Source organism: Malus sylvestris, chromosome 15 (genome assembly GCF_916048215.2).
Source record: "Malus sylvestris chromosome 15, drMalSylv7.2, whole genome shotgun sequence".
Classification (NCBI taxonomy): domain Eukaryota; kingdom Viridiplantae; phylum Streptophyta; class Magnoliopsida; order Rosales; family Rosaceae; genus Malus; species Malus sylvestris.
In genome coordinates this window covers 27,049,562-27,068,344 of record NC_062274.1, presented here as the reverse complement: position 1 = coordinate 27,068,344, position 18,783 = coordinate 27,049,562, and the positions used below count along the sequence as shown (strand labels likewise).

At 34.3% G+C, this 18,783-nt stretch overlaps 1 protein-coding gene and 1 pseudogene across 1 annotated transcript; both read left to right on the top strand.

The window, feature by feature from the left end:
* The first annotated feature begins 439 nt into the window (after nt 1-439).
* LOC126602874 (oil body-associated protein 2A-like) lies at nt 440-1,004 on the top strand (annotated as a pseudogene).
* On the top strand, nt 844-1,364 carry LOC126602873 (uncharacterized). Its single transcript, XM_050269710.1, has 2 exons — nt 844-1,011; nt 1,164-1,364. Exons 1-2 carry the CDS (start codon nt 844-846, stop codon nt 1,362-1,364), a joined length of 369 nt encoding a protein of 122 aa, XP_050125667.1.
* The last annotated feature ends 17,419 nt before the right edge of the window (nt 1,365-18,783 follow it).

Genomic DNA, 18,783 nt, shown 5'->3' with positions numbered 1-18,783 from the left:
CTCTCTCCCTCACTCCCCACACCTATCAGAGAAATACAATATCAGTGTGGACGTAGCCCAAACATTGGGGTGAACCACAGTACATCTTGTGTTATTTACTTTCTTGCAAATTCACGGTCGGGTTTACGTTGTTCTAAGACTTTCGGTTTTGTGCATCAACATTTGGCGCCGTCTGTGGGAAACGATAAGAAAAGTTGTGTTGGTTCTCTTTCATTTTTTCACTTCAGCCGTGAATCTGCAAAATCTGCAAAAACCCAGAAACAAAAAAGATCCAAATTCCAACACTCGTGCTCTTCCCTCCCTATCTATTCTTGTAAAAGCAACATCCAAATGATCCATCTGTTGAAATCTTAACCACTCATCCTTCTTTGTTTTATTGATCTCGTCATCGCCCACATCTTTCAGAGAGATCAGAAGCAAGACACAACGTCGTTTTGAGATGGTTTCAAGTGACAAGACGCCGACTCCGAACCTCGCCTTCAGGCCGGGAGATCAGCCAACGCCTCCGAGGAAGCCGATGATGATGAGACAGCACGTCCTGGACAAGGGCGTTGAGATGATGCAGTCCCTCAAGCTAGTGAAACAGATGAGCTAGCACGTGTGCACTTTTGCACTCTACAACCACGACATGACTTGTCAGATTGAGACCCACCATTACGTCACTTGCCTCAACCACTCGTCAGATCCAGAATTTGGCCAAAACTTACGGCAAATTCTGGTGCACATGGCAAGTTGACCAAGGTGACCGACTTCCACTGAGAGTACCGGCTCGTATGATGTCACCTCAGCCGGTGAATGGAGGCAGACGACGTCGTGTCGGTTTCTGATTAATTGTTTTTCATCATGTCCTGGTGCACGATTGAGTCCGACCCAAGGGTGTTCACTGAACTTATTCAGCAGATGCAAGTAAAAGGCGTGCAGGTTGAGGAACTGTATTCATTGGACCTCAATTCTCTGAACAATCTGAGGCCAGTTTATGGTTTGATTTTCCTATTCAAATGGTGTCCTGCCGTATGTGCCTTGTTGAGGTTGAGAAGTCGCCGAAACTCGTCGCCTCCTATGCCATGCCTGATGATTATTATACCAGTGGTGCAGTACGCGTAAAATCTGGAGAACTCAGATAGCTTAAGGCACTAGGAATTTCTACCGAATTGAAATCAAAGGGCTATGCACTTCTCTGTATGGGTTATCCGTCATCTGATCTTGAAGTAGAAACGCAAGAGGAGGATGAGATATGCTGGCTTCAGTTTGGCAGATATTTTGCTCGGGGACTAATTGAAAGAGATGATTATGCATTGGAGTTAGCTATGGGGAACATGGGTGGGCAGAGAAGGAGCGGAGAAATCAAGAAAAGCAAAAGATAACCTTGCAAAGCAAATAGGTGGTGTCGGACCAAAGAAGATGCCCACTGAATGAGATTTTGTGAAAAACATGTTCATTTGAGCAACATCTATAGCATGCAATTAACAAATTAAAGGCGGAATCATGCTTGCATGCACTCAAAACAAAACATTACCCATTAAATTCAAAGCCTAGTAGATTGGTAAACCTTGACTCAACTTAAAACAACATTTGTTAGTTGAGAAATTTTACCTTTGTAGATTCCTCTTTGCACAAGCAAAGGCTAATCACCCAAAGAGAGGGCCTTCATTCCTTGCATCATAGATCTATGGATTTGGATGGATGAAATGGTTCTCCAAGTTCCCAAAATTGAAAACCTCTAAGTCTCTTCACCAAGGTTAGATTGGAGAAGAAATGAGTGATCTTGGAGTAGTAGGATTGCTAGCTAAACCCTCCAAGGAGGCCGGCCACTTTAGAGAGAAATGAGAGCTTATGTTCTCATCTTTTCCCCAAAAGAAAACCCTAAATGAATTTTGGCTATAAAGTCATATTTATACCTTAATTCATTGGAGTGGCAAACATGTAAATAAGTCCAAAACTCACTCAATCTCTAAATGGCCGGCCTTAGGGTATTATTGGGCTAATTGGGCCTTTGTGAATCATTATTCATTAAGTTGTCATACAACTTAAGTCAATGAGCTTGACGTTCGAAGCCCATTGGGCTTTAAGGTCCAAAACTATCCCGAGGTCTTTAACGAACTTATTCGTTTGATTAATTAACATATTAATTAATCTTTGCCATAAAAAATTAAACCATTTAATTATTCTTACTCATCTCCATTGTTTCTTCAATCTCCACCTTACACGGTATACGATCCATTAGGTTCCTTTTAGCGAGGCAGTGGGCGATTAAAACCATTTGAAATCGATTATGAATTGAAACTTACTTTCAATTCTCCCTTTAGTGATTATACACGTTTAGGGCTTCCACAAACCATGAGTGACACCTAGCAGCATATCATGGTTACCCAAACTAATCAGAAGAGGTGGAGAACCTATTCAGTTTAGGATTACAAATGCAATACGGTCTTTCTCTAATACAATACTCTTGACCACATTGTTTGGTTTGATAGTTTATTCATGTTTACTATCCAATGTGATTCGTGTGCTTATATGCTTACCTTGAATGTGATTTGGAACGACTTCCTAAATCTCATTCATACTCTGGCCAGAGATTCTTAATCATATCATAGAGTATTCTCCCCCAAACGGTTTGAAGGTTAAAGATCCCTTGTTGCGCATTCACTTACCTCCATGGCTAAGTGGCTTAACCCCGACGATGCTATGGACATCCGCGGATGGGGTGACTTTGACATAATCAAAGATCAAGTACCTAACCATAAGACAACTATGATGCCTCAGGTCAAAGGACTACTTTGCATTATCCCAACCATGAGTTCTCATGTGACATGAATATGAGAACTCTTTGTTGATCGTTTTCAGTGAACTCATTCTCTATTGAGCACCTACGTACTTGTCTTGATGTCACACACACCAATGACTCGAGACTAGTCACTTTCCCTGAGAGAAGACACAGCATGTACTGATCTTAACGGACTGTCAATGCCCAATTGGCAATCCTATGATCAGGAACGTTTAGGATGTGTCTACGAAAGAATGGTCTCATGAATCTAACTTCTTTAGATCGCATTCTCCCAATCACATATTCCTTGGACTTATCGTTTAAGCGTATAACATTTATATGAGACGGCTCAAACAATAATCTTTGCCCTTGATATTAAACTAGATTAGTTTAACATGTGAAATGTCCGTAAAGTATCATCATATGATTGGTTTTAGGGCACATTTCCAACACCCACACTCTCATCATGAAGGAGTGCATGTTCCCACTCTTCACAGACAATGATGTTAAAGAAAAAGGAAAAGAAAGTGAAAAAGAAAGGCTGCATGTGACTATGTCTGCAAGTGAAAAGAAAAAGCATGCATTTATCCCTCAGACAGCTCAACCACTCCCACAAAAGCAAAAGCAAAGTAGAAAGCAAAAAAAAAAATAAAAAAAAGCAAACATTATGGGTGTGACCCATTGAGTAGAGGGTTGGATTTATTTTTGAATGATGTAATTTATTTTTCTTATCTTTCCGAGACATCTGTATAAACCCCATCAGAGGGTAATAAAAAAGACACGGCAAAGCCCAAAATAAATGGGTTGGAATGTTGGGTGGAGGGCGAAGGCCCATAAGCCCAAAATAGCACCAACCAGGTGACCAAAAGTACTCACAGTACTACAAAAATTATTCAGCACCCCATCGCTATTATCGCCAATCAGGTGATTAAAAGTACGCCCAGTACTCCAAACAGCACCCCACCGCTATTATTGCCAACTAGGTGATCAAAAGTACACCCAGTACTCCAAATTATTTGGCAGCCTGCCGCTATTATCACCAACTAGGTGATTAAAAGTACGCCCAGTATTTCAAATTATACATGAGCATTACTCATGTTAATCATACATAAACATTCATGAACATCACTCATATCAATCATACATAAACATTCATGAGCATCACTCATGTCAATCAGCTTCAAAAGCTTCATATATAGAGCTCTAGCTTCGAAAGCTTCATTTACAAAAGCTCTAGCTTCAAAAGCTATTTACAAAAGCTATTTACAAAAGCTTTAGCTTCAAAAGCTTCATTTACAGAGCTCCAGCTTCAAAAGCTTCATGTACAGAGCTTTAGCTTCAAAAGCTTCATTTATAAAAGACTCTAGCTTTAAAAGCTTCATTTACAGAGCTCTAGCTTCAAAAGCTTCACTTGCAAAGCTTCACCTACAAAGTTTCAGTGCAGGGTATACAAATACCGCATCCAAACAACCGCCACTTCGGCCCATACATGGATTCAATTTGAAGTCTCTAGCCAACAGACTCTATTGACCGAAGACTTGGGGGACTACATTATATACCATATATTGGGCCTCAACTGGGCCTCATGAAAAATACTTGGGGGACTTAGCCCATTATTTATGTATTGAGGAGCGAACCCTTATTCTATAAAAGGGACTCCCTCACTTTCTTTAGAGAGCACTCATTATTCATGTATTGAGAAGCGAGCCCTTATTTTATAAAAGGGACTCCCTCATCTTCATTAGAGAGCATCGCCACTAGCTGAGCAACTACCTTGCCGCGAGCATCACTCCTAACCCATTATTCATGTACTGAGGAGCGATCTCTTATTCTATAAAAGGGACTCCCTCACCATCATTAGAGAGTATCGCTGTCTACTGAGCAACCGCTTCGCCGCGAGCATCAACTCTAGCCCATAATTCATGTATTGAGGAACAATCCCTTATTCTATAAAAGGACTCCCTCACATTCAGCGAGCCAACCAAGGCAACATAAGCCACAAGCCGAGCAGCCTCTCAACCTCGCAACATGTGCTACTTCTAGTTGAGCATCATTTCAGATTGGGCACCACCTCATATCGAGTATCAATTCTAGACAACATCTAGTTACTTCGGCCCACACATGGACTGAATTTCAAGTCTCTAGCTAAAAGACTTTCTTGACTGAAGACTTGGGAGACTACTGTTTGTACCATTCCTAGGGCCTCCGTATTTAGATCTCATACAAATACTCGGGGGACTTAAATGTAATTATGTAATAAAGGAATGGGCAAATATGTAATAAGTAAGGAGCCCTTATTCTATAAAAGGACTCCTCACTTTCCTCATTAGGGGATGCCATTTTCTTAGGCCATGGGAAAAGTTATCTCACTCTCAGAAGCTTTCTCCCTCACTCCCAACACCTCTTAGAGAAATACAATATCAGTGTGGACGTAGCCCAAACATTGGGGTGAACCACGATACATCTTGTGTTATTTACTTTCTTGCAGATTCACGGTCGGGTTTACGTTGTTCCAAGACCTCCGGTTTTGTGCATCAACACTCTCAATTAAATTAAGACGAATGTGGTATAATTGTCTCAGTGAGTATTTAATCAATAATCAAAGAAGGATATACCAACAATATCATTTGCCCTTGTGTGTTCATTAAGAAATCAAATTCTGGATTTGCTATAGTGGCAGGATATGCAGATAATATGAACTTAGTTGGAACCCCTAAAGAGCTCAATAAAATTGTTGAATATATGAAAAAGGAATTTGAAATGAAAGACCTTGGGAGAAACAAAATATTGTCTCGGCCTGCAGATTGAGCATTGTGTTAATGGAATTTTGGTCCCTTAATCAGCTTACATTGAAAAAAATCCTAAAGTGATTTGCATGGATAAGGCTTATTCACTCAGCACGCCAATAGTCATTCATTTTCTGGACATTAAGAAAGATCAATTTCATCCAAAAAAAGATGATGAAATGGTCTTTGGTCCAGAAGTACCATATCTGAGTGCAATAGATGCTTTATTGTATTTAACACAATGTACTATACCAGATATAGCTATTTTAGTTAACTTGTTAGCAAGGTATAGCTCTGCTCCAACAATTTGTCATTTGAAGAGAGTCAAAGATGTTTTACGATACCTTCGTGAGACAACATACATAGGTCTAGTCTACTCCAAGAAATCCATAAATGACCAAAGCCTTGTTGGATATGCAGATGATGGTTTTCTCTTTGATCTGCATAAAGCCCGCTCATAAAATGGATATGTGTTCAATTATGGAAATACAACAATTTCATGGCGCTCAACAAAGCAAACATTAGTTGCTGCATCTTCCAATCACTAGGAAATACTTGCTTTACATGAAGCCAGTCGTGAATGTTCTTGGTTAAGATCAATGATCCACCACATCTGGAATTCATGTGATCTACCTTCTAAGATATACACTCCAGCTATCATTCATGAAGATAATGTAGCGTGTGTTGCCCAAATAAAGAAAGGATTCATCAAGGGCAATAAGACTAAACATATATCTCCAAAGTTTTTCAGTGCACATGAGCTTCAAAAGGCTAAAGTTAATGAGGTCAGACAAATTTGTTCCAATAAAAATCTGGCAGACTTATTAACCAAATCTCTACCAAAGTGCATGTTTCAGAAGTTAGTGCATGGTATTGGATTACATCGGCTCACCAATCAGTTAAATTTGAAGAATGCGGAATCAGAGGGAAATGCATATCAGGGGGAGCATTCATGATACATGCATGTTATACTATTTTTCCTTCGACTAGGATTTTTTCCACTAGGTTGCAACATAGGCATACTTAACACTATATCAATAATCTAAACAAAGTTGTACTTTTTTTTCCTTTGCTACAGTTTTTCCCACTGGGTTTTTCTGAGCAAGGTTTTAACTTGGCAACTGATGTTGATATGTAGGCATCCATGGGGAGTGTTGTAAAAGTTGTGGGAATGAATGCCTACATGTTTTAACCAAAGATGAAAAGTGAGGAAGACTTAGAAATAGTAGCATTGTTGTTGTTGTATGATGTTTTTCAAGATGTACTCATTTCACTTTTATGTTTCTTCAAGAATATGGCTCTATATAAGTAGCATTCCGTGTACGATCACAACACACAGTAAAGAAAAGAAGTGAAAGCAATAAGATCAATATCCCTTCCTTCCCTTCTTTACCTTTAATCCTTTTGTGTCATAGATACAAAAATAAATAGTGTGATATGTTGCACCCACTTCACTCTTGTCTTTAGCAAAGATTATCTTTCTCACTTTTGCCGATTTATAACAATGGAACAATGTTGCAAACTTCTCATATGAGTTTTTTCTTTCTTATAGGCTAAAGTTTGAGTTTGGCCTATAAGAAACGTGGGCCAATTACCATACTATAATTATACTAGCCTTCATGCACTCGCATCTTGAAAACAAAAAGTCAAGAAAAGTCAACTAACGGTAAACAGTTAACTTTAACAGAATATTCCATTCTTAGATGGAATATTCTGTTAAAGTTAATTGAAAGGTTAACAGAATATTCCCTCCAAATCAGAAAATGATCTGGGGTCGTATTCAGGTTTAGGTCGGGTCGGATCTGGTCTATGGATCTGGTTAGGATTAAAGGGTCATGGGTTTGGTCCCTGTCGTGGTCGCGGTCACCAGTTTCTAGGCTGGTTGGTCGGGATAACTTACTGAGCTCCAATCAAGCTCAAATCTTAACCATAACTCACCATTTAAATACCAAAATGAAGCTAGGAGGGTAAGGATTCGAATTATACTATTTTGGTTCTCCATTGTGGATGGAAAATGGCCAGAAAAGGCCTGCAACACACGAGTCATTCGTCGAAAAACTGGGAAATAGTTTTCCCAAATTATTTATGTCACAAAACCTACCCAAAATCACTTATCACACTTAGATTTACACTAAACAACTAGAGATATTCATCCCAAGGTATTTCCGACTCACCTTCACCGAAAATTTGCAACATCTTGTCGGTGTCAGTGGTGGATGCATCATGTTTTGAGTGCATATGTGCAGTGAATGCATGGAGAAGAGAAATGGCCTCAAGGTTTGAGATGAAGAGAAGAGGGAGAACTGGTAAGGGTTAGGTGGTCACTGGCCTAGACGCTGGTGGTTACAGTCTCATGGTGTGGGTTCGATGGAGAGTTAGAGTGAGAGAGAACCGGAAAAGATGAGAGAAAGGGAAAGTTTGAAGGAAGAGAAGGTCGAGAGAGACAATGTGAAGTGGCAGCAAAAGATAGGTCCCAAAGGTCTAAAAGGGGACACATGAGCAAGGGAAAAGTAGGGTGGAGGCCCCACATGGCTCACAAAACAAGACACAAAATATCTCTAAATATGAAATTACCAAATCGCCCATCATGTTTCGTAGTTCTGTAAAATCTTCATTGTAGCTCCAAATTCGTTTCCGCTTATGCCTATGTATTCGTATCGTCAAATACTTCAAGAATACAGTAAAATAGTGGATCATCCACTTCACAAAATGATGATAAACAAAAGTCAACAATCTCACCTCTAGGGGTATTTTCATCAATTCACTCTTTTAAAATTAATAACATCATAAAAGTAGGGACAGGTTGTCACAATCTACGCACTTTAAAAAAAAATTCATCCCTAAAATTTGAAATAAGTTGTTAAAAATAATATACTCAAGACAAAAAGAGAATATATAAAGAAGAATTCAAGCTAGAGCGGTTGCAGAAAAGAGAATGCCATTCATTCGCGATCGGTGTGCAATGATTCCACTTTTATGCCTCCAACCTCATACTTTCCTTCTCCTTCAGCACAATACTATAATATAATATTTTATAAAAACATAAGGTCAAAAATAGATATATAAAAACATAACATCAAAATACGTATATACAATAAAATAGAATCAAGATAGTTGTACTGAAATAAAAACTGAACATAGAAAAATGTCACCTACGCACTTGTAGCATCATGTACTTCGAGAATAAGTGCAGTATCCTTGGATCAAGCCCAAACAATAAATGAATAAACTAACGTAAATAGCCTTATTGTCCACTTGCTTAACGAATCCAACAAATAAATTATCGATATTACGGTCTACAGCTCGCAATACCAACAACTCATTGTTGTCACAATAAGCAAGCAAATAATTCTTGAGGATGCAATATTACCATCTTACCCCTCATTGGAAATACGCACAAATCATCATATTAACACCTCGATCGCGCTCACGCACTACCCTATCAGGCGACATTGTCAATAGCTCACAATTTGCTACATCTTAATCTCGATCATTCGATTACCTGTTAGCAATACTCGTCTGTAAAGCATGTTCCGTGCGTAAAAATTTCTATACCAAGGCTCAAACAGTACCATAGCCAAACTAGAATAATAAACATCATCATACGCAACATAAGCAGAGATAGGTGTCTAACATAACTGGCTAAAACTATAAAACATACAAAAGCAATATGTTCTCTAAGGTCCGAATAGTTCATTCAGATTGGCCGTTAGTCTGAGGGTGAAATGTGGTAAGTGGAAAAACTTAATACACATGGCCTTCAAGAAGGTTTCCCAAGACTTGGAAGCGAAACGCGCATCACAGTGAGATACAGTAGTGTCATGCACACTAGGCAACCAAACATTGTAATTCACATATGCCTCAAGAAGTAGATTCATTATGAATTTCCACTTGGGTTTAGCCAAAAATTACGCCGAAAAGGCTAAATGAACACTCAAGAATTTGAGAGTCAAAACAAGTCCATCAAATCTAAAGTACAAGATAGCTAGAATGAATACATGACATCTTGCTACAATGGTAGCTTTCGGAAGATTCAATCACCAATGATAAAGATTCATTTAGCAAGGTATTTATTGGGTGATTAAGGAATAAATGGTCTCAACTGCAATTCCAATGTCAACAATTCTTCTAGACAGTCGATCGGCTTCAAAAATAATACGAAGTGTAGTTGAGTAGACACGTACTCAAGTTGACTGCATTGCCTTTCGTCACAAAGAGGTGACTCTGGAATCAAGATCAAGGTAGAAGGCAGTTTTTAAATCACAGCGTACTACGCGCGACTTATATGTTTTAAATGTATTTATATGAGTAAATTGACAAAAGGAAAGTCAAATATTTGAAGTAAATGAATAATTTTAGATCATGCTAGAAGAAACACCTTAAAGACCAGTTAAAGCAACTGAATTCACATAAAAAATCGGTCTCTATATAATTTATATTAAGAATAGAGAAAATAATATTTAAAACAATTGATTGAATCACATTATTGCTAGCCCATTGTGAGGCTAAGCCCACCCCCTCCCCCTTAGTGTAGATAATATTGTTTGTTAAAAAAAAAAATATTTGATAATTAATTTAATCACATTATTATTCGCGTGCGAAAGACATTTTTTATAATCAGCATTACACGCCTTTTAAGATGTTTTGAATTATTTTGGGATGTCTTTGAAGTTTTTTGTCTTGGAGGTATTTTTGTCCAAATATTTTTATTGAAGCTTGGTGACACAAAAAGCATTATTGACAACATTTGATTGAATCACATTATTGCTAGCCTATTGTAAGGTACTAATTTTTTTTAAAAAAAATTGTACTAATTTATCACTGGCACTACGTGCCTCTTAAGATGTTTTGAACACAATATTCATGATTTTCCTTATTTTTATTATATTTTTCTTTCCCCTTCACTTGAGCACCATCAACTTTCACTCATCCTTACATTTTTTTTTATTCTTTTCTCTCTTTCCACTTATATTTATATTATATTTTATGAGACCAAATTACCCCTACATTATTTGATATATTATATTGGGCTGCTTTTGGAATTTTTTTGGTTGAGGGGCAATTTTGTTCTAATTTTTTTGTCGAAGCCATGACACCAAAATTGGCCTTTGACTTTATATATAGACTAGCCTTCATGCACGTGCAAAATGCATTTTTTGAAGCACAACATGCTACGCGCGACTTACACGTTTTAAATGTATTTAGCGTAAATTGACAAAAGGAAAATCAATTATTTGAAGTAAATGAATAATCTTAGATCATGCTAGAAGAAAGCTCTCATAAATCAATTAAAGCAGCTGAATTCACATAATAAAATTGGTCTCTATAGAATTTATGTTAAGAATAGAGAAAATAATATTTAATAAACAATTGATTGAATCACATTATTGCTATCCCATTGTAATGCTAAGCCCACCCCCATCCCCCTTAGTGTAGATATATCGTTTGTTAAAAAAAAAACAAACATTTGACAACTAAGTTAATGTACTATAATCACATTATTATTTGCGTGTGAATGACCTTTTTTTTTTTTATAACCGGCGGTGTCTAAAAATAGAAAAAATAATATTTAATAAACAACTGATTGAATCATATTATTGCTAGTTCATTGTGCGGCTAAGCCCACCCCCTCCCCCTTAGTGTAGATAATATCGTTTGTTAAAAAAAAATCATTTGACAACTAAATTAATCACATTATTATCCGCGAAAAACTTTTTTTTTTATAACCAGCATTACACGCCTTTTAAGATGTTTTGAACGTGTTTAAAAATAGAGAAAATCATATTCAATAAACAACTGATTGAATCATATTATTGCTAGCTTATTGTGGGGCTAAGCTCACCCTCTCCCCTTGGTGTAGATAATATTGTTTGTTAAAAAAAAACAATCATTTGACAACTAATTTAATCACATTATTATCCATGTGCGAATGACCTTTTTTATAACCAGCATTACACGCCTCTTAAGATGCTTTGAACGTGTTTAAAAATAGAGAAATTGAATCACATTATTGCCAGTCTATTGTGAGGTACTAATTAAAAATAATTAAAAAAAACCCCAAAAAAATTAATTATTAAAAAATATTGTTAAAATGACGAAAATGCTCCTACTTTATTTGATGCATTATTTTAGGATGCCTTTAAAGTTTTTTTGTTTTGGGGGTATTTTTATCCAAATATTTTTGATAAAACTTGATGACATCAAAACCACTATTCACTTTTCCATTCTCTTTATATATAAAAGAAGATAACAAAACCGTGGTCAGGAGGTCATGATTTTGGTTAGTACTTTGGCAGTTGGCACTCGACAAAAAATATAAAGCTAAAAAATGAAAGGCTAACTTTCAGGGTTTGGACCACGCAGGCAACAAAGTATCGTTAACTCTTAATTAAAGTTATAAAGAAACCAAGTAATTAACAATACAAAATTCATGTTGTATGACATGCTTGTTTTAGTTTTGAGCTCATGGGATCAATAGGAGCTGCTCATAGAGTGTTCGTATGGCATATTATTTTTTGAAAGCTTATATCTAGAATTGATATATGTATACTATATATACATTTACATTGTCGGCACATATTTTAAATAGTTTAGGTTTTTAAGACCGATGATTTTCTAACTAACGATTAATATGCACTTTAAGTTTGAATTCTTCTCTTCGTCCCTCTTGTTTTTCACCAACAAGAACTTCCATTTGTGAAATGTTATGCTGTGATTCATTTGGAAGTCCATACAACCATGTCATTCAGTAAACCAAAAACTTGAAGTTTGCAACCAAAAGAGAAAATAATTGACGTTTGGAAAATTGACATGCACACTATGTATTATTAAGCCAAACCTTATTCCAACATAATTATTGCTAGACAACTAATAACTGCAAATTTTAAGTTGTTAGGGAATAAGTCAACAATGTATATCAAGTTTAGACCATCCCTTATGTACACTCTCCTCATGCACGTGAAAAGTGGACAAACCGAAAGATAAACATATGGATGCAGTCTCAAAAATTTTAAGCTATTAGGAAATGAAGCAAATGTAGCTGCTTGCTAAAGGATAGCATCTATGGCCAACCAGCCTCAGAAATTAATATTATTGTGCCCAAACTCACCTTAGAAACGATGGAAATAATCATTTCATGCTTTTGGGCTTGCTAATGAAATAGAAGTAGTACTTCCTAAAGGGTTTGCTCAACAAAGCGGACTCCTAACCATACATTAAGAAAGGCAGAAATGCAACTGAGAAAAATTATAAAGGGAGACTTTGGATGCGGTCCTTAACTATGAATATTCTTTGATTGAAATTTTATTGGTTTTTATTTTTGATCGAGGTCCCTGAAATTAATGTAATAATTTATTTCTATGTACGTTACTATATTTTTTAAATTAAAAATTAGAAATTTTAGTTGTTTATATAAATGAGATTTTAAATAAAAAACCATAATTTGTGGGATTAAAAATATTAAATATAAATATTGTGTGTGTGTGTGTGTGTGTGTGTGTAAACATGGGTACATTGATCAAAATTAACCAAAAAAATTCTTCAAAATCACAAAAAAAAAAAAGAAAAAGAAAAAGAAAGATATTAGGCTTAATAAAATTAGTAAATTTCTTTGATTAAACTTGACATGGATACATTTTAAAATCAAAGAACAACGAATTAATGTACCCATATAAGTTTAAAAATGGATTAGAAAAAAATTGAATAGATTTTATATAAAAAAAGGTACATTTTACATATAACAAATTGGTATATTTAAGAATGAGTACATTTTAAGATTAAAAAGTTTTACATGAATGGGTACATATAATTAGCATGGGTACATTTAGCAAAATAAAAAATACAAAAAAACAATTATGGGTACAAATACAAATAAACTTTAAAAAATATGGGCACAAAAAGAAATTAATATATTGGTACAAATTAAAAAAGAATTACAAATTAAAAATGGGTACAAACTAAAACTAAAAATATATGATAAAAAAATTTAGTCATAAATATAAATATACTAATTGCAACATTTTTAACATTAACTGAATATATTTAGAAATAAAAAAATATTATTGAAATAATTAATGATGTTATTAATACCTAAGGACTATGATAAAAAATTGAAAATGAATAGGATTTTAATTAATAGAGTAGCAAAAGGAAGGACGAGAACCTAATTTCCCAAATTCTAAAATTGATCTTTTTAGGGTTACCAACACCAAACTAGTTGGCAGTGAATTTAACTTTTCAATTTCCAAATGCAATTTGTATGTTGTCTAATCTTGGAAGATATGATTTAGTTTATCAACATCTAGCTAACTAAGTTGCTAGCTAGTCAAAAGGAAATAATTAGGACGGCTACATGGAACAGCTTTAAAATATTTATTGAAGATATATGAACTTTGGAAAAGATTTCAGCATCAAAATATAAGGATTACAGATAACAGGTCACTGACTATAATGATAATAATTTTGTAAAGAATGTCAAAAAGGTTTTCTAATTAAGCTATATATATTGTCATGAAACCATTAGCTACCATAATGAATCCATATGGTCCTCACAGTATTACAAGAACATATATATAATTAAGTCTTCTGATGCCATTAACATTAATTATAAAACGATCTGTGGCCATGTGCCTTTCCATAATTACGTGAATTCAGATAAAGCGCTGTTCCTCCTTCTTCATAATGCTGTCTGCAAATAATTTAAGCCTCTCTGATGAGTTGTAAAATGCAGTTCTTCATCTCTGCTTTAACCAGTTTTTCATTTGGTTGCTTTTTTGGACTACAAATCACGTAAATGAAGTAGCTACTTTGGATCGTATGAAATTTCCACTCAAACCCTAGTGCCAAATTATCTTGTGGTTTTAGAATATGGAAAGTCACCATCATCTGCATGAAGATAAATTGAACTATCTCAGTCACACAAACACACAGCAAGATTCATAAGTAGGGTTAATTACTGCTACTCAAGTGGTCCATTACCTTGAACTAGGGAACTTTCCCTTCTGCTGGAAGGAAATAATTTTATCAGGAATAAAAATATATTGTTCTTTTTCTTTCTTACCGCGCGCCTACCACTATGTAATAGTGATGCTCACCACTCCTATTGAATGTCGTTAGATGAGTTGAATTTAATATATGTACTATATAAATGTCAAAAATTCAAACTCATATTACAACAATCAATAAGATAGTAAGCATTACCATCAATTAAAGGTGAAGTACTGAGCAAAAATTCAAACTCATATTACAACAATCAATAAGATAGTAAGCATTACCATCAATTAAATGAAGTGTTGAGCAAAAACACACACACACACACACACTTAATAATAATAATAATAATAATAAATTAGATAATGTTGGGCACAGAAGCTCAAATGGCTTGCAAGACCACTTGGTATGTGTCACAATGCACATATATAGTTCAATCAAAGTACAATTGACATCTACATGTTTCCCCATCTCCTTCTTGTGGTCAATCCTAAGATTTCTATGGTATTCCAATGCCATTGAGATTCAAGTCCAACTTTATATAGCCAGCTAAGTTTAGATTGTAGGACCTAAAAACTTTCAATGACTTGTACAACATGATGTGCAAATTTGCAATGTGGGATGATATAATGTAACCCTTTTGACTAACCCCTAATAATGCTTGTCTCAACCCGACCATTTCTCATGGAGGAGATCTTACCAAAGATTTGTGACTCAAACTTTGTTTCAGAATTTGTTGAGAGTCCAGACATTTATTCAGGAATCAATCTCATCTTGCATAGATCTTAAGGGTGCAACGTTCTTTTACATCTGATATTAATATATATATAATCTGCAGGTGTGCCAAATACAAAGGTATTAAAAAAAGGAAAAATTAGTATCCGGTCCCTAGTTTTTACTGTTCATTGACTAAGACCTTATTAGTTCTCAAATTTTGATTCAAGTCCCTAACATTAATGTGATAATGAATTTACTTGTTTATTATATAAATTTTTAATATAAAAATTAGTAATTAATTTAGGGTTTAATACTCACACCTCTATTAAACTTCTAATTAATTTTCAATTCAAACATTTCCAAAATAATAAAAAATTAAATTAAATTAAGTTTGTACCTATTAGTTTTTTTTTATATATCAAAAGATTCTCAATTTTTTAATCTTAAATGTACCCATTCATGTAATTTTTCAATTTTTTAATCTTAAATGTACCCATTCTCAAATATATCAATTTGTTATATGTAAAATGTACCCTTTTTTTAATATAAAATCCATTCAAATTTTTTAATCCATGTTTAAACTTATATGGGTACATTCTTTTTCGTTGATTTGAGAATGTATCCATGTTTTGGTACAATAACTTTTTTTTGTTAATTTTGGTTAATGTACCCATACATATATGTATATATATATACACACACACAATATAATAGAGAGTATAATTTATATTTTATTATTTTTAATCCCATAAATTATGGGTTTTATTTAAAATCTCATTAATATAAACAATTACAAATTTCAATTTTTAATTTTTAATTAAAAAAATATAGTAACTTACATTATTACATTAATGTTAGGGACCTCAATCAAAAACTAAAAACTAACAAGGTTTCAATCAAAGAACATTGATAGCTAGGGACCGCATCCAAAGTGTCTCTTAAAAAAAATATTACGTGCAGGTTATTAGATTCTCGATGCTAATATAGTAAAATTACACTATGAAAGCATTATTATGGGGATGTGTATTTGGAGGAGAATATATAATGATATACGATAAAAATAACCCTAGTGACTGGATAAAAATTTGGTTAATTTTGTAGTGACATTGGAGAAGTGGATTGGAGCATTGCATGTGTGGGAATTATAAAAGATTGGATATTTCCAGAAAACAAGACTGACTGAAGTTATATAGCAAATTAGCAACGGAATGCATCAACGGATCTCGTGGTTTTCATGTGCAGTTGGTTTTCAGACCATATTTACCACGTTAAAAAATGTAAAACTTGAAAAAAAAAATGTATTCGGTTTTAAAGGTGAAAAAACGTGCCTTGAATGACAAAATTTGAAAGTACTTGAGAAGATTTTAAATGATACTAAAGGGAGGTAACTTTCACCTATGGTAAATTTGGCAAATTTTTATAAGAAAATAACAAAAGAGAAGCAAGACAGAAGGGCATGCATCATGCAAAAACCCCTAAGGGGAAGAACGAAACAACTCATAGACAGAACCAACTAAAACAAAAGGGCCAACCCTCCTCGTACTTAAATCTATAAATATAACAAAAAAGTCGAGTAAAGTATTGAAGAAAAGCATCCCTTGCCCCGCATTATGGCGGTGGAGAATTTCATTGATCAGAACAAACACGTACAATGAATGTATACAATGAGGTATTAGATGGGTACATTTTTTCAGTGATCAAATATTTTAATATGAAGATAAATCTGCATGCACAGATTCGCAAATAAGAAAAACCCTACACAACTACCACAACACAAAACCATAAGTTACCCTTATAGATCTACCACGCGTTGTGCTTGAACATATATATAGCATACATTTTTTTAGTAACAAATATAATATATTCTACATTGTTTTTTATATTATGCTTAATGTATAGGTATCATGCATATTTAGTATATAAGTTGCCAATAAGAAAGGGAGAGAAGAAGAAGAAAATTATTGCAAACGTTAATATAAAATTCTAACCATACACGTAGGGTAGTTTCGAATCCGAGACAAATGGGTGGAAACCCAACATCATATCCATTATGATACTGGATAACATGCAAATTAACCCAAAAATCTATCAAGAATGAGATAACTATACACATAAACAAAAATGTAGGTCAGACCTAAGGATATGTTGGAGGAGATGAGTTCGACTCTTAAATTGATTTTTGCGGGTGTGAGTTCAAATTCACATCTTTTACAAAGCAATGAGTTTATAACTTAAGTGGTTACGCACATTTATCTTTGTTTTAAGTTTAAATTTATCCTTATCTATTATCATTTGAATTGATGCACAAAATCTTACACTAGGTTTGGATGAAGAAATTTAAGATTACTAAGAAATTTTAAAATGACGGAAATTTAAATGATGAAATTTTATTCTATATAATTTGTGGATCTTTTTGTTTGGGTAACCTAAAAGAACAATGAAATTGAATCCGGAATTTGTTGTTTTTAAACTCTCAATCATAGAAATTGGAAAATGACATCTATTTACATGGAATTTAAACTTGGGAATTGGAGGTCCCAAATTCCAAGTTTTTTTTTCCATGCAGAAATTCTAAATTTCTATGTTTATGAATTCAAACAAGAGAATTGATGCATGTCAATTTATAAATTCTATCTTTAATCCAAATTTCAAGTTTATTTCCCTCGTCCAAACATAGTGTTATGGTACAAACAACTTTGATAAAAATAATAATTGAAGAATGATCTTCTAGATGTCAATTAATATTACATTCTACACAAATGAAATAAGTTAAACGGAAGAAGACGAGGCGTGCCTACGAGAGAATGAGGGAGTAAGAAAGACGACATGGTGTCAGTGACAAAGCAGTGAGGCATATAGAAAGTTCTTTTGATGTGCTTCATAGTGTTTTTAGAGAGTAATTAGGTTTGCAAATTGAGCGAATGAAGAAGGCAATGAAAGCTGGACCTATTTGAGGTGACGGATCCTTTGGAAATATTTGAATCGGTTTTATAGTCGTACCGAATTAAATACACTTAGAATCTCGCTCTTTGTAGTTTAGATGAATTTAATGTAAATTAATCAAGTTATCTTTTATCAAAAGAAAAGAACACGAATGGAGATAGGTATGGGTTCCTATTTTCTTGCCCACCTCATAGTTTGAGAGCTGAAAAACATTAGCATATTGCAACTAGCATTACAATTTAATGTTATTCCTCTAATTTGTGAATTTGTAAGTGAAATTTTTCAAGTTTATTAAGTTCAGTACTTATGTTTTGAGGCTTAGCTTTAATCCCCTCTCAATAACGTGTTATATATATATATATTATGTATACGTATATGTATAAACAACAAGCATATATGTTATAGAAAACAATAATATATATATAGATATATATTATGTATATGTATATATGTATAAACAACAAGCATATAAGTTATAGAAAACAATAAGCCTAATATTAGCAAAAGTATAAATTTAGCCTAACTGCACCTAACTTTCGTTTCATGCTATAAGGGAAAAAAAAAAGGGTCTTTTGATATGGGTTC